The 22,570-nt window shown below is 43.1% G+C and overlaps 1 protein-coding gene across 1 annotated transcript; it reads left to right on the top strand.

The window, feature by feature from the left end:
• The first annotated feature begins 170 nt into the window (after positions 1 to 170).
• On the top strand, positions 171 to 22,248 carry HECA (hdc homolog, cell cycle regulator). Its single transcript, XM_061471708.1, has 4 exons — positions 171 to 505; positions 13,896 to 14,936; positions 18,034 to 18,188; positions 20,866 to 22,248. Exons 1-4 carry the CDS (start codon positions 274 to 276, stop codon positions 21,028 to 21,030), a joined length of 1,593 nt encoding a protein of 530 aa, XP_061327692.1. The 5' UTR covers positions 171 to 273; the 3' UTR covers positions 21,031 to 22,248.
• The last annotated feature ends 322 nt before the right edge of the window (positions 22,249 to 22,570 follow it).

Genomic DNA, 22,570 nt, shown 5'->3' with positions numbered 1-22,570 from the left:
GTCTGGCTCAGCCCCAGCCCTCCCCAGCGCGCTCCGCTTCCCGCTGCCGCCAGCGCCCGCGCCTGCTCCGGGAGGAAGCGGGGCGGCGGCGGCAGGCCGAGCGGGACACGCCTTTCGCCCTCCCCGTCCCGGCCCTCCGGGCCCTGCCGCCCACCGCGGGCGCGGCGCAGCGCAGCGCGGCCGCGACGGCCCCGCCATGAGCCGGAGGTAGCGGCGGCTGCGCTTTCCGCAGCCGCCGCCGCCGGCCTCGCCGCGGCGGCGGCCGGGCCCGCGATGCCGAACCAGAAGGGCGGCAAGGGCAAGAAGAACAAGCGCGCCAACAGCAGCGGCGACGAGCAGGAGAACGGGGCGGCGGCGGGCGGCGGAGCAGCGGCGGCAGCAGGCAGCGGTGCCGCGGCTGGCGGCGGAGCTGGGGCGGCGGCGGCTGGCGGCGGCAGCGGGGCGGGCGGCGGAGCGGGCGGCCCGGCGGCGGCGGGCGGCGCGGCGCCCGGAGACGTCAAGAGCGGTGAGCGGCGGCCCGGGCCCCGCGGCCTCCCGGGGCCCGCCGTGGCGCAGTCGGCGGCCGGGCACCCGAAGAGCGGGGACGCGAAGGCATACGCAGGGGGAAGCCGTGGCGGGGCCGGAGAGGGGGGGGAACGGGACAGGCGGGCGCCGCCCGCGGCCCTGTGGCGCTGCGCCTGCTGCCGGGATGTCCCCGAAGTGCGCGGCGGGGCGGGGGGCTGCTCGCTGGGGCGTCCCCGCCCGCTGACCCGCCGGAGGGCGGGTGCCTCCGCGGCGGCGGTGCTGGAAGCGGGAGGCAGCCGTATTTGCGGGCAGGCGGGGGGCGGACCAGGGTGCGCTGCCGGGGACGGAGCTCACCCCCGGCAGCGCCTCGGCTAACTCTGGGCTCGGGGGCAAAATCCCGACTGTATTTCAGCACGATTAAAAATGGAGTCCTAGTCTTGGGTCCGTTTTTGCCGTTTTACAGCGGTTACAGCGGTTGGGTTCGGCAGGGTGACGCGCTCACTTTTTACCAACCATTTTATGCTGACTTTGATCGGCGGGCTGGTTTTGAGTTCGGAGTAATTTTGGTAAGGTGTTTTCTCGCAGAAACTTGCATTGCTGTTCATGTTTGAAGGCGTTCTTGCAAAATGGTATTTCGGGCTAAAAGTAAAGGTAGGCGAGAATTTTATTGCAGTTTTATTGCTAAGCCAGCGCCTCCCCCGACCCCCCTTGCCGCCTCTCCCAAATCTTCGGTCAGCTGCTAGATTTACAAACCGAGGTGCAGAGTCCCTACTCTTGACTTTTTCCCCCCTCAGGTTGGTTTTCAGCATTTTACACATGGAGCTTTGGAAAAAGCGGGAGGGTGGCTACAACTGGTTTTATACTTTGTGGCGGTTGTTTTGCATGGCTGCTGTCAGCAAAAGGTAGTCCCAGGAATCTCACTTTGTGTTTCAAAATGTCTTGATTCCTGTGTATTATTTAATGGAAACTTTTCCTTAGAAATATTAGCAATTAATTTCGCATCACTTTAGCTTTGCCAGACTGCTTTTATATGAGTATTACTCCAGAGAATCGTGGAGAATGCTTAGAATTTCCTTTTTTGCTTGTTTCTTTTTTTTTTATTTTTTCACTATTTGCTCCAAGTGAGTAAACAAGGAAAAAAATAACACCTAGCCAGAGTTAGGGAATTTCTAGAGCATTTTTGTTATGACTTTGGTCTGGTGATGTATTACGTGCGGCATCCACTTGCAGGTGGTGTCTCACACAGACACTCAGCTTTTGTTTAGTTTTTGGGGTGGGGAGAAACAGTGTTTCCTTTTTTTTTTTTTTTCCTCAAGCACAAGTGAAAGCAGAGGTGTGTTTATGGTGCGACTGTTCCCCTGGGGACAGTGCGGTGGTTGGTGTTCCTTGCGCAGATGCCACTGGAGGTGGTGCCAGTGAACACTGGTAGTGATCCAGCTTGTTAGCTGGACAGGGTATCAGTCTTCAGCTGTCAAGCTGTGTGTCCCAGGTGCCTTATGCATCCTTCCTCTCTGCTGACCAGCTTCCTCAGGAGTTGCGGCTGCCTTTTGAAGAGCTAACATGAGATGCTCCTTTATTCTTTCTGCTTCCATATGACGTCAGTGGTCAGAAACATCCTTGGCTCTTGTCAGATTTCCCCCCCTCCCCTTCCCTGCTCCTCTCACAACAGAGGTACAACACTGGCTTCAGCATTTGCTGGAAGTGCCTGGTCAGCACACCTCATCTTTGCTGCGACAGGATCATTGCATCTAGTCATATCTTTTATTTAGATAATCATAAAGGCTGGAGGAGTGGATGTGGTTGCTAGCATTATTTTATGTCGACTACTGCCCATCAGATTATCCTGAGCTGGATGTTTACTAAATTGTTTTCTCACTGATAAGTCCAAAGCTTTCAACAATTTCGGTTCAGGAGATGAAAAGAGAAACTGCTGCTGTCGTGCTGCAGAGCTGGGGGTCCGGCTCTTGTGTGCAAGGAAAAGATTAGATAATGATAATGGATTCCCCCAAGTCTTCAAAACCGATGAATTGGAAATGAAGCCATGTAGTAAAGCCAGGGCCTCGGGGGCAAGTATCCCATTACTAGAGTCGAGAGGTTTGTAAGAGTCTGTGCACTTGTGGTTGGTTACTTGATCACCAAACAGTTTATGGAGGAGGTGTCTGCTGCAGTGAGTTGTGAGGTTAATAGAGTTCTGCTGTATGCAGTCAGTCCTATTCATGGGAGCCTCTCTGGGTTGTGGATTAGGTGTGCTGGGCACAGGGAACTTCTTCACTGCTGCTTTTGGACCATTAAGCTCCATGCTGTGACTTGGGCTGCCTAGGATCACTGGTCCTGTGGGTCCCTCATCTCTGGGCTCACTCTTCTCTCCTGCATCGTCGCCATATGTTATTCTAGAGTAATTTGCATGTGTCTGATGTTACCACTCTCCTACTTCATCCTGGAAAAGTGGTAGATGATCATAATAACATAGCCTGTTTTCTTTCATGAATGTGACAAGACAGAAGTACGCAGAGATGAAAGCAGCAGATTTAATAATTGCAAAATTAAGACTGGCTGTTCAAACCTTGGCTTTGCATCATGGTTTCAGTAAGACAGGCTAATTATGCAGTCCCCTTAGGACCCTGCTTCACTCAGGGAAGGGATGGTGGTTCAGGTAATTTTTTTGAAGTCTTCACAGTTCATGATGTGGTCTGGGTATTGTTTCTGCCCTCATCCATTTGCCGTAATGAAACAGAATTTTTCATTTCCTTTGGGCTTCTCCGCGCAGCTCTGACTAACGGTGCCATGTAATACGGAACTGCTGTTACAGCACAGGTTTACAGTGGAAAGATGTTCCCTTTTACATTTAGACAAATTTAGTTTCAGTCCCTGCACAATTTTCCCTCCAGCTGTCATTCAAGTTTTGGCATGATGGTTGAGAAATGTGAGCTGATTTCTCCCCTGCCCCAAGAGGGCGTCTGCTTATGCTGTTTTTTTGGAGGTGTTTTAATTTTCGCATGTTCTGAGCTCAAACTGTGACTGAACATTCCTAGACTCCCACATGGGAATCAGGAAGGTGGAGAGCATAACCATTGACTAGATGTGGCAGCTTATCTCTGTCTTGCACTGGAGCTGTTGTGATAATGCTCACAAGGAGGATTCATGTTCTGTAGCTGTGTCTTTGTTTCATATCTTACCATCAGACCAAACAGGAATTCTGTATATGATAGATTAATCTTTCTTGACCAAAGAATGAGGGACAGGTCATGGAGAGGGAGGTATGTGGACTAGCTTAACAGTATCACAGTGCAGAGGGAAACTAAAATGCAGTGTCACAGACAGCCTCATTTCTTAGAATCCCTGCCTTCAGAATGGCTGAATGACGCTCTTAATAAATGTTCAGTCTTCTAGCTAATTTTCTGGTTTACTTTTCATCACCAAACTGGAAAGTCTGACCTGTCATCATCTAAAATTATACCAGCAGCTCCATGGGATTGAGCACTTGCCCCTGACTCCGGCGTTGTGGATTACCAGCGTTCCCAGTGGCAATAGTAGGTTATCTCCATCTGCAGGCATAAGTGAGTGTAAGAATGCAAGACATTTTGTGGTACTTTGAGCAGCAGAAGAGAAAAATCCAAAACGCTTACTTCAGATCTGAGGGGCTCTGAGTGGCAAATTCCTTTTCTGCTTCTGCCTTGCTGAGGCTGGGCTACAACTGTTTTATTTCTTTATTGTACAAACTCCTTGCACTGATTTCCACGTGTAGTTGTTTTTGACCCTAAAATTCTTTCTTCCATCCATTTTCTCTGCCTTATTTCCATTTTTGGCCTCATTGTGTCCAGGAGACCCCAGTCTTCTTCTTCCTCTTCTTGATGGTTGCTGTCTTAGCATCTTGCTTCACCCCTTGTCCTTGTAACTCTAGTATATCCAGCTTCGGTGCTGTAAGATGAGCAAAAAGGAGGAGCTGGCTCCCCTTATCTGTGCTTTTCCCCTTAAACATGGGGTTCATTAGAGCCAGCTAAGTTAAACTAAAAAATATGGCATAGCTATCTCTAAATCACTGTCCTACAATGCACTGCCCCCTGTTTTAAGACTATACTTTCTTCCCTCCAGCGGAAGTGAGCCCTTAAACTGCAGACATGGCAGAGCTGGCAAGTTGGTAGGTTGTCAGGTGGAGTGGCCAGAGGTCAGATTTGTACAGGATTCCTGGGCATGAGGGTCTCTGGGGGAGAAGAGGCTGTGGGGGAGCCAGTGGAGGTGGTTGCTGCAGGTCTCACTGGGGTGCAGTTTCCCAGGAGTGGAATTCCTGGCACGGCAGCTGAGGGGTTGTGCGAGCAGTGCCCACTGTGCTGGCTGGGCTCTCGACTTATCTGTAGTTAGCTGGATGTAAAATGGCCAGCAGTGCTTTTGCTCACTCCTCACCTGGGCTGCACAGATTTGTAAAACCGGGTTACTTTCAAATGAAAATGCTAATGTGGGACAAGTGTATGAAGAAGAAAATCAGTCAGTGCAACAGTCTGTGTTGAAAACTGTGACTGGCCAACAATTAAGATTTACTAAAAAGAAAAGGATGCTATTGTGGAGGTAGGATTGTTAAAGAAGGTCAAAAAATTTCTCAGTGCAATATTTAAAAATGTATTTTTAGAGCACAAATTGCTGTAGTATTTAGGCATGGATTAATATTTGCTATCAAATGTTCCCTGCTGCATATAACAATCAGTTCCAGTTTGGCACTCTAGTGATGTTCAGTATTGGCACCTTCTTGTTGCTTAACTTGAGGGAGTCCTATTGATATCAGTGAGACCACCTGGAAAATTAAGTTTCTGTTCTGTTGCAGTGAGTACAAAATTTAATACCTGTTAATTTTCTGAAGGGAAACCATTTTGCTTCATAATTCCATTGAGTTCTTCTAACTGCAGAAATCAGTTGAATGTGGATTTCAGTGTATCAATGCAAATTGGGTTCGAAAGGACTTTCACATTAGTTTTAGGATTTTTAAAACTATGCAATTACATGCTTTTGTAGCAAATGTAATTTGTGTACTGCAAGTCTTTGCAAATTGAATCATGGCTGTAGTATTACTGGATACAGTAAATTCTGTCCTTTCATGCAAGCAAGTACACACCATTTTTTCTTTTTTTTTGTCAGTTATTTGCTGTCAGTGTGGTTATCGGTGCCCTGACAGGATTCCGTGTTCATGTGATTAGTCATTTGCTCAAGTGTAGTGCTTGCATGAATAAGGGTTAGGCTTGATGTTTGTTAGGTCTTATATGAAGAAACATAGTTTTTTAATTGATTGCTTTAGTTTGCCTGTACTCATCCCATATCTTCCTCCTAATGATCTAACAAGTAGTGACAGAACGATTTCTAGTCCTTGGAAATATTTGTAAGTTTTGTCAGCCTTGCATATTGAGACATCCTTTGATATTATAGTACAATGATGACTGGCAGTCGTCCATTTTTCTCTGCTTTTCTTCCTGCAACGTGTGTGAGGGGAAAAAAATAGAGATAAACCTTGCATCCAGGTCAGGCTAAAATACTCCAGCTAATCTCCAAGGTGTCTAAATTACAACAGCATAAGTGGAGCATGAGCTTTCTTTAAACAGTTTTGGTGGAAATTCAGATAATTTTGAAGCAGTAATCTAGTCACCAGAGTGGGTAATTCCATATGAAAGCTTGTGAGATTTTAAGTGGAGTACTGGCATTTCCCAGTAGACTTAGTGATGTTTATCTTGAGAGCATTCACTTTAACCTCTATCTCTTTGTTTCTCCTGCAGTGGTAGAGTCTGTCAGCCCTCCTTCCTAGGCTTGAGAGGGATATTGCTGTTGTTCCTGTCTTGGAGGTAGCTTCAATCAGAACGTAGTTATTTAGTGTTCCTGGCGCTCCCAGTCTCCGTTTCTGTGGTACTGATACCTGTTTTGGGAGCAGTGTACAGTCGAGATCTCTGTGCACTGCACAGACGCCAAAGATGGCACATGGGCAGGGTTGGGAGCCAGCACAGCATCATGAGGGAGGTGTCTTTTGGGACCAACAGCTCCACATGCCAGAGCTGCTGTCTTGCAGAGATGCTGAGTACTGCAGCTAGGGTTACTGCATCTCGTGATTCCTACTGAGTTTCTTACAGCTCCTTTAGCCTTTAAGCATGGGAAATAAAAATACTGTCCTACTGAAACTTGGAGAGGATAGATTGATAGCTCAAGCATCCCTAGATGTGAAAGTAGAATGGATGGTGGTATCACTTGATTCAAGCTTTTCTCCTTTTGCTCTTCCCTACTTGTGCTTTTGTGCTGGGTCTTGAGGCTAGCTGGCTCTCAATCTGGGCAAATCCAGCCTGTGGTGTTTACATCTGTGTTTGGTATTGGGCCATCTACTGCTTGTCACGGTTATCTCTTTATTCTCAGCATGAGTTAGTATTTGTCACTAAAAACTTGCTAGGGCAGGTGCATTAGAGTCTGCTTTAGTATTAGGCTGTCTGTTTCTCAAGGCACCAGAGTTACTTTTCTGTAACGTTTCAAGGTATTAAAAGCTATTGGAAGGCTTCAGTGAAAGAAGTTAATGGTGAAATGCTTTTTTGTAAGGATGATTCATGTGCAGACAAAGCAACAGTCACTGTTCAAAACATGTAGATGCCCGCCAGTCTTGAGACAGTCGCTTATCTCTGCATTCACCATGATAAAGGCCACCAGAAAAATCCACCCTATGCTGAAGAGTGTGAAAAGTCTTTCTGACCCAAGCATGATTACTTGTGGCACGGAGGACCAGTTGTTGCCTGACCTGGTTAAGACAACTGAGAATTCACATGGGAGTATCAGGAGTGCATTGGCATTAGTTGTACTGGTGCTGATACAGGTAGAGGCTCAGACCTGTTCTCTTTGGTGAACCAGTGATATTTTCAGTTGGATTGAGGGTATTGCATCACAAACCAGGGCAAGATTTCTCCTATGCAGATAGGGTCTGCACACCCTAAGCAAAAGCTGAAACTGGTGATTTGAGTCGTTCTCTGTGTTTGGACAACAGGTATTAAATGGAAAGAAGTTGGCAAGATGGTAACTGTACAGATTATAGTGACTTCCACAAGAACATGTGAATTCTTATGATGGGTTTAAGTGGTGTAGGCAGTTGGTCCAGCTTGGAGCACAGATGGCTGTGTAAGCAAAACTACTCTGCACGTGTAAGTGCCTATCCTCTTTAGTTTGTACAGTTCCACTCTTGACTTTCTGACTTAGTTTGGTGAGATGATGGTAGAAGCTGCAAATGGGTGGTTGAATAAGAGCCATGGGTAACTGACTTACTCCATCCCTGGCAGTGTTCAAAGGCCAGCGCCTTGAGCAACCTAGTCTAGTGGGAGGTGTCCCTGCTCACGTCAGGGGGGTAGGTACTATAGGTACTATATGATTTTAAGGTCCTTTCTATGATGCTGTGATTCTATGACTTTCTGTCACATGCTAATTGCTGATCTCATAATCAGGCACTAGTTCTGACTGTGTGGTAAGTTAGAAGGTGTTAATGTGACAGGTATGAGTTGAGTCTTCATGTTTTCCGTGGCATCGTCCCACTGCTGTGTAGTTGCTAGGCCTTTTTGTTTTTTTTTCTGAAGACTCCCTTGGAGGCCAAGCCTGAAGTCAGTGTAAGTGAAGTGTGTGCAGATGGTTGGTAGGGAGTAGCCTTCCACAGAAATGACTTGGCTCTGGTTCAAGCTGGCAGAGTGAACAATTCCCAGCTGTTTAGGGCTGTGAAGAGAGCACTGTTCATGGGAAAGCAGTGGTAGGGTTTAAAAGTGCTTACTTTGCAAAGTATGTGTCCCACAGGTGCTGTTCTGACCTAGGTAATGTGCTGGCAAGTGAAGAAGTGTCCTTGGCATAGATGATGAGATGCTAGAGTGAAGGTGAAATGCAGGTCATGATAAGGGCCTTGCACCCGATTCAGTGCTAAGACCTTACCTCTTTGTGGGTTTTTCTTTAATGATTTCTTCTTCCAGATCCATAACAACCTGCTGTTACCTGACAGTTGTTTTAAGGTGATAGTAGGGAGTAGGGCTGCCTCTTCCAGCCATGCTTCTCTGTCTTCTGCCCTCAGCCTCACCACCTCCCTTGAGCTTTACCAGAAATCACAAGTCTGGGCCTTGAGCTGAAGCCTATGCTGACAAGCACAGGAAATAATTATCTGTTTCTGTCCACTGACTGAAAAACTCCGGTGCCTAACACAATGGATACTGTGGGAATGTGGTGGGGGAAGAGCGAATTTTGCTTTAGGCATCTGCATTGAGGGCTTGGAACAAATGAGAGCAGTCACAAAACTGAAGTCATGGAATCACTGCATTTGGCTTGCTGGGTGCATCTTTGCTTTTATGATGGGTATGTAAACTGAAGTAAACAATATTCTCCTCCATTTACTTAATCAGAGGCAAGTTCCTCTGGCAGCTGTTGTTCTGCTGCTTTCCTTTGGGTCATATAACAGGAATGGTAGTCTTCATTTACCCTGTTTCTGGTTTTTGTTTTTGTTTTGTTTTTGTTTTCAAAGGTAGAATAGTTACTGTGTCGGATTTTTTGTTGTTGTTGTTGTTGAAGGTGATTTATCTCATCTGTTTCTATTCCTGGCTTTTATTAATGTTTATAAACCTGAAAGAAAAAACGGAGAGAAAGCCAAACGCCCAGACCAGCTCCTTTGCAGTACTCTGTCATGTTTTTGTTTCTGAAAGAAAAGTTAATTTTATGGTAGCTCTGTCAAACATAAAACATTACCTTGTTTAAACAGTGAGCTACCTTTGCTCAAATTCACATTTGTTTGGAATATTTTATGTTATTTCTGTTTTATAGGACATTTATGTGCTGCCCTTCACAGCTATTTTCTGAATTACCGATAAAAATCACTACAGTGGAATATGTTAAAGCATTTATTTTTTATGTGGAAACCCAACTTCTTGAAAGAAGCAGTGTGCAATTGCAGTTGCAACTTGGCAGCCTCTCTATTACAGCCGTGCACTTATGTCAAAATGTCGAAGCCGTTCTGGTACACAAAATTGCACGCTGTCTTATTTTGTTCTCTTAGTCAGTGAAAATAATCTTGAAACTGAGAGGTAAAATAGAAGTACTTTTATGGTCATTTAGGTATTATTTCACAAAGGTCTGCCGGGAGAATGGATGCTGCTCTCTCGTACCTCATAATCTTTCATTTTTCTGAAGTTCAGTTTCACAGCTTTGGTGAGCTATTACCTTCTTGGAAGCCAGTTATTTTTAGGTGACAAACCAGCTTGGTGCTGCAGGTGTGGATGGGCAGTTTCGTAATGGGAATTTCTATTTACTGCCCTTTGTTGTCTCTCTTCACAGTAATCCTGCTGTTATCATAAAACATTTAAGACGATGATTCTAGCTCTTTGTGAATAATAATTTCAAAATGCATTTCTAGTAAAAGGGAAATTAAAGGGCTTTGTAACAAGAATTTTTAAAGTTTCGTCATTCTCTAATAAATGCTTTGTCTCATTTACAAAATGATTAAATAACCCAGAGTGCTTTCAAGGGTGTGAATTGATGGGATGAGCTCTTTACATCTGCTAATGTGGCTCCCATACTAAATGATCTGAATGTAGTCTCTTTTGCTCTGAAGGTGTATCTGTTGCTGTTAACTAGGAAAGATGCACTCAGAAAATGCTTTGTTTTCTTTTTCTCATTTATTATTTATGTAGGAACATGTGGTATGATTATGTTTGACAGGAGATATGAATGGAGAGAAGTCTGCAAGGGATGTTCAGTCCTGCACAGTCTGTTTTGTACAGATAAACCTGCTGGAATTTGAAATACGAGGCAGAACCAAATGTTGGCTTCAAGTTTCTGTATGCTTTTCAGGTAGTGGAATGGTTTATCAAGGCCTTCTCCAAATCAGCAGACTTCGCACTAACAAAACTGTATTAGTGAAAGGAGGGGCTTTGGCTAGCATGGCATTAACCTTGATGTGGCAGAGACACCTATTGGATCTCTGAAGTATTAGTGACAGTAGTGAAATGTCAAGTGAGTGCCCAGAAGAGGTGAGTAGGGATCAGCTTCTCCTCTTAGCGATATTTTCCAGAGTGATCTCTATACCAGCATTTAACAATTCAGTCTTCTGCACGGAGAATGGCACTTCATTCTGTTGCCTTCTTGTAGCTGCTCTAGACTTGGTTTTGCTATGGAGATTGTTTGACCAGCCAAATCACACTGAGTAGATAGAAGATCAGATGAAGCAATGTCATCTAGTAGTCACGTAGTTAAGTGTTGAAAATGACATCACTGTCCAAAATTTGAAGCTTTTTCCTGCTCATAGTTATGCTGTTTGGGAAGTTCCTCAGGTAATGTGAAATCTGTAAGTTCTCAAGGAGAAGCTGGAGAATATCGCATTCCACAGTTCTTCTATTAACCACCAGGAAAAGGGGGAAAATACTGTTGAAAGTCACCTTTACAGCAGCCTCTAGACACCCAGTACATAATGAAGAGGCTGTGAGCTTCTAAGGGAGCTGGAGATCATACGTTTTTGCATCCAACCCCAAAAACATGTTCAAAGGCTAATCAAGGAAACTCTTCCTTTTTAGTTGGTTAACTACAGCAGTTTGGATGACAAGTGTAAAGCTTTTATTCTAAAGCGGAGATCTCTAGACTTGTTTGTATAGTAACTTTCTCTGCTGTCAGCTATAATTGTACCTGCAACTGCTAGAACATTTACACTCTGAAACACGGGGGGGGCGGGCCGTAAATGGATTTTTGGCATGGTCTTTCGTCCTGCCTCCTGGCAGTAGTGGAAAGGAATATGCACGAAAATAGATGAATACAGGAAATGTGTAAGTGAGAACTATTCATATTGGTACCTCCGGTATTTTGCTGCACATCTGACTTCTGATGATTTGCCTGTAATGGCTTCAGTTTAACTGGTTTCTCTGACATAAATTGCATAAGGTCGCTATAATTGCGAACTATACTTTCAGACCCTAAATAGGATGAAAGAATGAGTCATAGGATCGTAGAATACCAGCTTGGAAGGAACCTCAAGGATCATCTAGTCCAACCTTTCTAAGTAAGCATGACCTAGACAAGATGTCCTAGCCCCCTGTTGAGCCAGACCTTAAAAGTGGCCAGTACTGGGGAATCCACCACTTCCTTGGAAAGGTTATTCCAATGGCTGACTGTTCTCATGAAAAAGTTTTTCCTCTTGTGTACAACCAGAATCTCCCCAGGAGTAACTTGTGCCCATTGCCACTTGTATTTTCCATGTAATTCTTTCCATGTAATACATCTTCTTTGTAGCCACCCTTTAAATACTGGAACATGATGATAAGGTCTCCCCTGAGCCTTCTTTTCTGTAGACTGAGAGATTAGTCATTGGTAGCCAATAAACTTCATGCTTTCAAAGGTATCTCAAAATCTGCATGTTCTTAGTGGATTTTTCAGAGACCTAAAACAAATAGATTATCCGTGTCACATGTGTAGAAAGAACTTCCAAAGAGTCTCTAGGGAACGCCTCTCATCTCTGTTCTCTCCAGTTTGGTAATGGTAATGGTTTTAATGACTGAACAAGTTCATATTTTAAAATGAAATAGGCTTTTTTTGCTTTAAGGGAATGTTTTGGGGGAATGTGCTTTGCGTGCAGTTTATAGGCCAGTCCCTGAAGGAAAGGTGTTGCAGAAGATTCTCCTTGCAATTGTGCTGCTTCTGGCATTAGAAATGGAGGCAGAGAAATGAGGTGAAGATGTGGTATCTTCCACGAAATGGCTTGGGAACCTTTTCTCATGGTCTTTGTGCTTGTCTCTTCTGGGTAAATAAGTCTTAAGAGCTACCATAATCTTGAATTTGTAGAAAATAACCTTGAAGATTTTGTTTGTTTGTTCATAGCCTTTTAACAAAAACTTGATGGGAAGGGACAAAGCCACTAGCATGGCAAAGATACGTTGTTGTAAAGCATGGCATGTTCTTTCTTCCTGCCTCCTGGCAGTCGTCTGTGTCTTACTGCCGTAAGACGGGTAAGGCTGGATAGTATGTCTGTTAATGAGAGTCTGAGTAAATGTAGCAGCATAACACCTGCAAATTATGTTTGATTATTTGTGCTGGCACGGACAAGAAGGGGATTAAAAGCGATGGAACGAAATGGTGGGCTTTTTCCCTGGTTATCAGAGAAATTTAAAGTCCTAAGGAAAAACAACTAAAATCCTGGATCACAGCAGCCTCTCTCCTCAGGGCTTGGTGTTAACTCTTTTGAAAGTCCTGGAGCTCTGGCTCAGGCTGGAAAACTGCAGGGAGCCGTTTCCTCTGTTTTGCATGGGATGAGGTGGCACTTGAGCACAAAAGACCCTGAGGAAACCTGCTCATGTTTGAATGCCGCAATATAGAGGTGAAAAGGCATGTTGCCAGCCCTGTTGCAGTAGTAGTTTTTGGTGAAGTGGAGGAAGTAAGAAGTCAGAAATACAGAGGAGAAGTACTTGTAATACTTGGGTAAGCATCTAAAAACTTCATAACTAGAAACTCTAAAGGTCAATAGGAACTCCAACTGAAAATTTCCTATCCTTTCTCTGCCTCCCAGCTACCAGTGAACAGCCACAAATGGAGTCATACATAGTCTGTGGTACTTTGGTGAGAAAGAGGAAAACGTCACTGGTCCATAAACGCAGAACTTTTTTGTTTAGAAGCTGATATTGTTGCAGGGAGATAATTGAAATAAACTGTTCTTTGCTGAAGGATATAGCAAAGGCTGCTACTTTGCTGCTAGTAACACGTGGCATTTGTTTTTTTCAATTTGTCTGTGTTGTAGGACTATTTGGTTTGTGAAATTTAGCTACCCAAGAGGTCAGTGATGATAGTACAGTCTATAGTTGCCTAAGCAAGATAACAAAGGCCCTCCTTTCTGTACTAGGAACATAAGCTGTTTGTCTTGCTTTTCAAAGTCCTCTGCTTCCTCCTTCTCTCCATAGCTATTGTCTCTTGCTCAGTCCCAAAGAAAAGATCAATTCCTGCCTCTCCGTGTGATTGCAAAGCCAGGCTGTATTGCCTCCTTGTTTTTCAAACAAACATCTGTGTGTTCTCCCCATGCTGCCTCTCAGGCTTCAAAGCAACCTTCCAGAAACATCCACAAAGCTTTCTCCTCACTTCTTAAGGCCTTGCAACAGTATCCACAAGCCTTTGAGGAGGGCTAATGCTTCTGAGGTGCTTTGAGTATTAAACAAGCTGTAATGTCATTTTGTTTCTTTATTCCCTCATTTCCATATCCCTTTTCACGTACTTAACTTTTTCTGGCAAAGACTGCCTTTTGCTCTAACCCACAGCTAGTGCCTGTGGGCTCTTTGATAATACAGATCATGAGTAAGAGCTCACATGCATGTTTAGCACAGTGTTTGAAAAAGTATTGCAATAAGTGGGCTATTACGTTATTAATGCTTCTGTTTTATCTTCCACAGAAGCCCCTTGTGCTACTCCACTGATCTGTAGCTTTGGAAGGGCGGTGGATCTGGAGAAGGATGACTACCAGAAGGTTATATGCAACAACGAGCATTGTCCATACAGCACCTGGATGCACCTTCAGTGCTTCTATGAGTGGGAAAGCAGTATCCTCGTCCAGTTCAATTGCATTGGCAGAGCCAGGAGCTGGAATGAAAAGCAGTGTCGCCAAAACATGTGGACAAAGAAGGGCTATGACCTAGCTTTTCGCTTTTGCTCCTGTCGGTGTGGGCAGGGTCATTTAAAGAAGGACACTGACTGGTACCAAGTGAAGCGAATGCAGGATGATAAGAAGAAAAAGTCCGTGTTGGAGAAGAGTACAGGAAGGTCAGTGGCAGAGTCAGCAGAGGAGGCCAAAAAGGGCAGGCCAGCCAACAAGCCTCAGAAAGGCTTGAGTAATGACATCCAGCGAAGGCACTCGATGGACCGGCAGAACTCCCAGGAGAAGGGTATCATGGGCGGCAGCTACACCATCCGTTCGCCTTGCGTCTCTCCTGGCCAGTCCCCACCCACCGGCTACTCTATTCTTGCGCCCACACATTTCAGCGTCCCTCGTTCCTCCCGATACCTAGGAGAGTTTCTGAAGAATGCCATTCACCTGGAGCCCCATAAGAAGAACATGGCCGGTGGGGGCATGTTCAGGAACGCGCATTTTGATTATGGGGCAGCTGGCTTGCAAGCACATAGGTCAGGACACTTCGATGCCCCTGTGCAGTTTTTGAGAAGGCTCGATCTGTCTGAGCTGCTTACTCATATCCCCAGGCATAAATTGAATACCTTCCATGTGCGGATGGAAGATGATGCCCAGGTGGGCCAAGGGGAGGACCTTCGGAAGTTCATCCTTGCTGCTCTTAGTGCCAGCCACAGGAACGTTGTAAACTGTGCACTATGCCACAGGGCGCTGCCAGTGTTTGAACAGTTTCCGCTGGTGGATGGGACCCTGTTCCTTAGCCCATCGAGACATGATGAGATTGAATATGATGTTCCCTGTCACCTTCAAGGTACAGGTTGCCTGTCAGTCATGCTAGGTTTCATTAAATGATGGAACTGCCTTCTGTGCCCTGTACTCCCCATTGTAGGTTTTCATCCCAGTTCTGCATTTTTAAGCAGTTCTGTAGAGCCTGAAGTCACATGCAAATTAGTCACGTGGATCAGATTGAAACAGGAGCAAACAAACACCAAAAGCAGATGCTGTATAGAAAGATCCATGCCTTGTGTTTTGGTTTACAACTAAAATGTTTCTCATCTTGATTCTAGGTAGATCCTGGGAAGGTTTCCCAGCCAATCTGTTCTGCAGCATGTGTGTTCTGATTTATCTGTTGTGAGCTTTACTCCAAGATATGCATCAACCTTTTAAACAACCTTTTCTATTTAAGCATGCTGTGCTGCGGTGTGGGTGAATGTTATATTTGTACCACTGGTGAGGTGAGATGCCTCTCATCTGCTTTCAGACTGAAGAATGTCAGTTCTGTTTTATAGCAAACTGTTTTTTTTTTTTTAATATGGAAAGGACTATAGTCTGGCCTATGTTAACACTGGCCTGGAGAGGCTAGACATAGTAAAAGTAAGCTTTTAATATGGTGGGTTGAAGGAGCAAAGGCATAGTGAGGGGTTTAGACTTACTTACTTCCAAACTCCTGCCTGTTTGGATTGCATTCTGATCATGCCCCAGCTTTGAGCTGAGTTGAAACCAAGGAATGTATTACTTGCCTCCTCCTACAGGACCAAAAGGATGTGGGCTAGGATGCATATCAGCTCTTCCTGAAAGCTGTGCCCCAGACTAGGTGATCAGGGTGGTACATGGCAAAACATGCCTGTCCCGCATCCTGCTGGTAGCCAGCATGGCTCAAGTCAGTTAGAGAAAGTATGGGTGTTCAAAAACATAGAATTATATGTCGAAAAGGGTGTTGGGAAGGCACTAACAATGTATTTTAACATTTCAGTTTCTCTCCTTTCAATAAATTTATTATATCCTATGCATGGTCATAATACATGTTATGCAACATTCCTTTGCTCAACAAACTTTGTATTGTTTTATTTCTCTCCCTAAATCATTACGCACTAAGTCACTGAACTGTATGCATGCTAACATTATTGTTTCTGCATTGTGTAATGTACTTTAAGGAGAAGAAGTGATAGGCAAATACGCAAGCTCAAAAAAGCTCCAGGATAAACGGAATGTATGTGTGTGAGATAACAGTGCTTTTTTACTTTCATGGGGAGGCATGCACAATGTGCTTGTGATTTCATCAGTCCTAAGAGCTGGTCTAGCAATAGTGAAACTCATCATTCTTTAACATTTCCCGCTAAGAATGAAAAACTCTGCAAAAATATGTCTTTTAATTAATTGCTCCTTACCCATTGGCTGATACATCTGAAAAACTCAGACAAGATGCTGTCAATAATTAATTGTTAAAATTTTTACCTCCTTATCCTGGGTAAAATGGTTTATTATCACGAGTACTCTTTGAAATGAAATTAAGCTTTTAAGGTGTGGTTCCAGGGTGTATGCAAAATCACTTCTTTTATTTCAGGCATGTTTAAGATATCATGTGCCTCATTTCCTGCATACAAAAGAATTTAAACAGTGGGGGAATACAGTATTTTAACTCGCAGGAACAGTGCAGAACTTCAGATGGGGAATATTATTTTATCTTCCTGCACAACACAAGTCTTCTGTCCGTGAAATTATTTGAATGTTTCCAATCTCAAGTGTTCACTTTAGGAACAGAGTTTATTATGTTTGCACTTCAGTCTCATTGCATCACATTTTCCAGAGCTGAACACACCAGTGAGGAATAGCTCAATTTTTGCCAGCTCATACTACCAAGTTTATTTTGTATATATATTTTAGGAAGAATCCGGTTTTTACTTCTGATTTTTCTAAAATAACTGGTTGAAAAACCAAAGCAAATTTAAAACCCAAACTATTAATTTTGAAAGTATATGGTATGGACTTATCATAAATTGTCAATATTTCATTCCCTTTTATCTAGAAAAGGTACAAGATGTGTGTGTTCATTAAATTACAGGTTGTGATCAGTACTTTGATGCTAAAGAGCACAAATTGCAATCCAAAGTAAACACATATTACATGCAAGTAATAAGTCCTGTTTTGTAGCTGATCTGTAACTGCACTTCTTCTTAGCTTTTCTTATATAGCAGTACAAAATATGGTGTATTACAGATTACTACTCTGTGACAGCCCACTTCTAATAGCCAACTACTAAACAAAAAAGATGAATTCAGTCACTACAAATCGTGCATAATCTAGGTGACAGATCTCCATAATTTATGCAGGACTTCTTATTTTGTGTGAAATTTGCATCTTGGATTTTGCATTGGTGAGCTTAGTCAGATTTATGTAGAGAAAATGCTTCATTTTCAAGTCCGAGCCACTTGATTTTTACGGAAGTCAGTATAACTCAGGTTTTGAAATTGACTGTGCATACAAGCCTAAGGTCATGATAGGGCTCAATAGATTTGTAGTTCTGAATGGCATGTTAAAGTCTGTGTATGTGAAATACATATAATGTTTTTAAATATACTTAATGGTCAGAAAAAAAGTACATGAAAGAAAATTGCTCTTCTTGCTGTTGCTTTTTTCCAGGAGGAATATCAGGTCCTTAATTCCATCTTTGCTGGAAGATGCTGACAAGTTGTTAAATGAATCTATACCCAGCTTGCTAATAAGCTTCAACACTTCTCCGCTCTTTCTGTCAGGTGGAGATGAAGCTAGGCACAATCCTGGTTTTGGAAACACTGCAGCTGATTATGTAGCTTAACCTGGCATCTGTACATGGAGTTTCAGCAGTGCCTTTTATAAAATATATTGCTAAGCTGTATCAGCAAATGGGGAAAGGAGGGTGGTCAGGGTGATGACTAATTCCTGAGTTTTACATACATGGAAAATAGCTTCAGTTGAGCCCTATGCATTTCCCATAGAGAAACATTTTTTACTTTATCATTTATCCTTAAAAAGAATAAAAATTAATAAGGTATGATTTGTATCACTGTTGGGCAGATAACACATTGCAGGAAATGTCTGTTTTAATCTTCTGTTCTGGTCTCATTAAGAAGTGTCTTTCCTGTCTGCAGGAAGGCTTATGCACCTTTATGCTGTTTGCGTAGACTGCTTAGAAGGGGTTCACAAAATTATCTGCATTAAGTGCAAGTCCCGATGGGATGGAAGCTGGCATCAGCTGGGAACTATGTATACCTACGATATTCTGGCAGCATCTCCCTGTTGTCAGGTTAGTACCATATGGAAATAAGACTCATAAGGTGAAATTCCAACTGATGATAAGTAAAGCCAAGGTTTCTATATCTCTTTTCCTTTCTCTTCTTCCATCCTTCTTTTCCAGCCTGTACCTGTGAGTGCAATACAAGACAGCTGACCAAGTCCCTGTGCCTTTGTCTTAACTTATGAGGCCCAGTGGCCTATAGCTAGACAAAGGCCAGTGATCAGTAGTTAGCTTTTTAAATAAAGCCCCTTTAAATGTATTAACAATTAAATCTGATGCTTAGGATTATCACTAGCAAGTATGTTCAGTATCTGGTGTAATTCCAGTAGTAACAATTGTAATAACAGTTGCACATTTCCAGCACATGTTTCATGTATGCAGATTTTTTTTTAGTTGGTTGAATTGTGTTTTACCATAATTGTAGCAAAAAAACCCCAATGGAATGGAAAGGTCTAAAGTGACTTTGTGCTTAGAGACTACCCAGCTCTACTTAATCTTTGCTGTGGTTGACTCTCATGATGGTACTCCGGCACAGCCTGCAGCAGCTTATTTTTCATTAAGTGCTCGCTGAATCTATACCTTGGGTGAGAAAGATCCAAAGCCTGGGTTTACTGCAGAGTAGACATCTGCCTGAGGGAGCAGGATCATCGGCATCCAAGAAAATTGGTCATGTGATGGGCAGAGCACTCTGTTGTGCAAGTAGGGGTAGACAGCCATGGAAAAAGCGTTTGTCTGGGAATAGCTCAGTGGTCCACTGAGATGCTCAGGAGAGGGCTGTTGCTTTTGGTATTGTTACTGACTTAGGACAAGAGCCTTGCAAAGTCGCACTCACTCGAAGTGTGATCACTTCATGGTAATGTGTGTGCTTCAGAGCAATCTAAAATACCGTTTTGTCAGTATGTGAAATGCTATTTTACTTTACATTTAACATACTTAACAAAATGTGTTGCTCAAAAGACAAGTGGTATTGCTGCTACTGGTTAAAATGACATTGACAACGATTATAACTAAAGACAGAGATACTGCCTCCAAATTTAGTGCCTCTTGAGACTGTAACCTTTTTTAAAAAATAGGCATTTCTAAAGATAAACTACTGATGCTGATATGCTAGCTCTGTAAAAGCCAGCAAATTTAAATGTGAATTGCTTCTGTTGAATGTACAAGACAAGAATTAAGGTCTCATTATACAAGAGCCTTAATTATATGATTAATGGATAGTGTGACAGTACATGGTAAGTAATAGAACTGACTGTGAAATCATTAGCTGCAGTGACTGTAATTGCCAGATAGTGTGCCTTATTGTTTCACCATGATTGGTACAGATGATTCCATGCATACAGAGGAATGACATTGAAATATGGTATATGATTTATTGCCCTGCTAATTTTATTTTGAATAATTGCATACCTTATTTCAAAGTATTTAATCACACATTACAAAAGGGCATGTAGGATAACGAATTGCAGCCACTCTCAGATTACTAGCACCTTGTTGATGTGCTGGATAGTAGCAAGAGGGAAAACAACATTTTACTGAAAAAAAATCCTACAAATCCATACCGTACTAGATTGTATTTCTTGAAATTTCTGCTTTTCAAGCAGAGCAGATGGTTGTGGAGCTGGTGGTTTGTTTCTTTTTGAGTCTTGTCTCAACGGTAATAGTACTTTAATAATTTCTTCTTCTTCTCATCCTAGGAAAATTCCTTAAATCAAGATTGCCATAGAAAATGTTTTTTTGTTCTTTGCAGTGAAGAGCTAAAGCTTTCATTAGTGTACTGGGCTTTAAGTGAGTTTAAGCTATGGCGCAGCTCAGGCCCCCACTGATCATTTGCTACCTTTACTCTTAAACTCCTTTACAGTCTCAAATCCCTTCTGCTTCTTGTGTGTATTTCAAATGGCCTGCTGAGCTTTCACACTGCCTCTTGCTTTCTTTACATCAGCTGGGCTAGGTTTCTCAGCTAGGTTTCTTCTGAAGACTTACTTTTTTTGTTACTGCTGAACATTAATAGCTCTGTCTGTCCTCACCCTTGACCTTTAATTATTTCTCATATCCACCCAGTTAATGTTGGATTTTATAGAATACTTTGTGTCTTTGAAGTGGTGTTTAGTTTGTATAACCTGATATGTATTATAAATGTTTAAATAGATACTTAAAGTGATACAAAACCATGCCGTGCTGATAAAGTAGATCGAGCTATAGATTTGTTAAACCAAAGATTAAAATGCTGACGTATTTCATAGATCACGTTCAAACGTCAACCTAAACAGTTGAATTGCATGGCACAAATGTAAAATTTCTCTCTTTGCTTTGGGGCTTCATTAATGATTTACTGAGACAGCACTTCTTGTGCTGGGGATTGAGGAATTCTCTCAGAGTTTAAGCAACACAAAACAATCATTTGCATAAATAAACTGAAATTCTCTACCTCCCGTCAGTCAGAGTGGGAGGTAACCTACTCTCTAGAATTCAGTGCTGGCATTTCATGTGGAAAGCATTGTGTACGCCTGCAAGTTACCGGTCCTGGTGAGGAATGTCTTTACCCTCAGATCCCGTTGTCGCTGGTTTTCTGACTTACCCCTTGTCCTGCCAGGGAGGGCAGGGCAGGGACTGTGTGTGATGCCCTTGTTTTCAGCGGTGAGTATGGTTATTTCAAAAGGGATTTTTTTGTTTCTTTGTGTTTTTACAGGCTCGACTGAACTGTAAGCACTGTGGGAAGCCAGTAATAGATGTACGGATTGGCATGCAGTATTTCTCTGAATACAGCAACGTCCAGCAGTGTCCTCACTGTGGAAATCTAGACTACCACTTCGTGAAGCCATTTTCTTCATTTAAAGTTTTGGAGGCTTATTGACGAAAGCTTTGCTTTAGTAATAGCTATTTTATGGGTATTTCAACTTTATTACATATCTTTTTATAGGATTCATTCTGTGATGAAATTTGATTTTTTTTCTAACTGAAAGAGCGGCTTCTTTGTGTACATATTAATATGTATATATACATGTTGTTAAAACCAGAACCCTCCTGACAAGATCTCTCTGAAGGTTGGAGGCAAGCCAATTTAATGGCCTTTGAATATATCCTGGGTGGGGGGTAAAGTTCAGCTGAAAATGATTTGGGTTTATTTTTTTGTATAATTGTAATACAGTTTATAGAAAGGATGTGGGGAGACATACAGGACAGAGAAATATGTCCTGTTGGAAAGTGGGCAGTTGTGTAGGGGCTGTTGTCCCTCCAGCTTGGTGGAAATGGGAAATCCCTGGAAAGAAACCATCCTGTTACTATTGAATTCCTTCAGCCTTTTGCATCGGTTCCCATGGGCACAGAAGCTGGCCCTGTGCTGCCAGTCACCTGAGCAGGCTTTCTTGCAGATTTCCTGAGATGGGGTAAACTAAGGTATTGTGACAAGTGAATGTAAATGTATGCCAGAAAATGCAATCTTGAAATGAATTATTTTTTTGGCATAGTGTCTTCCTGCTGTGTGCGTTTGATGTGTGTTGCCTTCACTGACGGACCGTAGGGCAATAGTGCTACTTCCACTGGGGTTGTCATTGTGCCCAGCCAGCTCATCTGTCCATACCAAAACAAGCTGGAGGTCTTAAAATGCTTTATTTAAAGGTGTTTGTTCACAGCCATTTCTGGGGGGGAACAGGCTGAGCTGAATGGGCATGTGTTTGTATGTGTCTGCTGGGGCTGGGGCTTTGCTGCCTACTGCAGACTGGTGTGGCTGGTGTGGAAGGAGGACCATGAAGCAGGATCTGGGCTGTCAGACCTGTAAGAGCTGAGAGGTACTGAATACAAAATACAGCATCGCTTTTTATAACAATTAATTTCTGCACCTTTGTCTTCCAAAATGGCATGAAGTCCAGGATTTAAAAACTTGGAGACTATGCAGACTTGGCATATTTGCTTTCTATATGCCTCTGTGCTGTATGAAATAAGACTATGCATTAGTCAGTGAATTTGTATCAGAGGGCTTGGCTCTATAGACTCTGCGGTTGTTGTAGACTCTGCAGTTGTTGTTTCTTGGTTCCCATTTCTTCCTTCCTTAAATAAAGTTTTTAAAATAGGTCATCAATCTTTTGCTTGGTTTCTCGAGGCTATTGAGATTTACAGGAGAGTTGGGGTTATTTTTTGCTTTTCTCCGTAGTGTGTTTATGGAGTGTTTGTCCACTTGAGAGGTGTGGGGTTTGTTTCTATTTATGAGGCATGATTTTTTGTTTCTTCTGAAGTTTATTTTATTTCCAAATACAAATCTTTTTAAAGAGTGTATCTGTTGAAATCATGATCCTGAAAATGGCCCTAATACTCTGCCACCCTGGGAGAGAAAACAAAAAAGTCACATGCCAAACAAGTGTTTCATATGCTGGTCTGAGAATTACGTTTTCTGCTAA

This window comes from Pezoporus flaviventris, unplaced genomic scaffold (genome assembly GCF_033815535.1).
Source record: "Pezoporus flaviventris isolate CSIRO_AGI_PZ_B2104156 unplaced genomic scaffold, CSIRO_AGI_Pfla_v1 ptg000066l, whole genome shotgun sequence".
NCBI lineage: Eukaryota > Metazoa > Chordata > Aves > Psittaciformes > Psittacidae > Pezoporus > Pezoporus flaviventris.
This window is presented reverse-complemented; position numbering and strand designations above follow the sequence as displayed.

Excerpts from the sequence above, each read along its gene's own strand:
- HECA (XM_061471708.1), top strand. The coding sequence starts at position 274 with ATGCCGAACCAGAAGGGCGGCAAGGGCAAGAAGAACAAGCGCGCCAAC. Across the intron at positions 506-13,895 it reads GCCCGGAGACGTCAAGAGCG|AAGCCCCTTGTGCTACTCCA; the intron begins GTGAGCGGCGGC and ends TATCTTCCACAG. Across the intron at positions 14,937-18,033 it reads TGTTCCCTGTCACCTTCAAG|GAAGGCTTATGCACCTTTAT; the intron begins GTACAGGTTGCC and ends TCCTGTCTGCAG.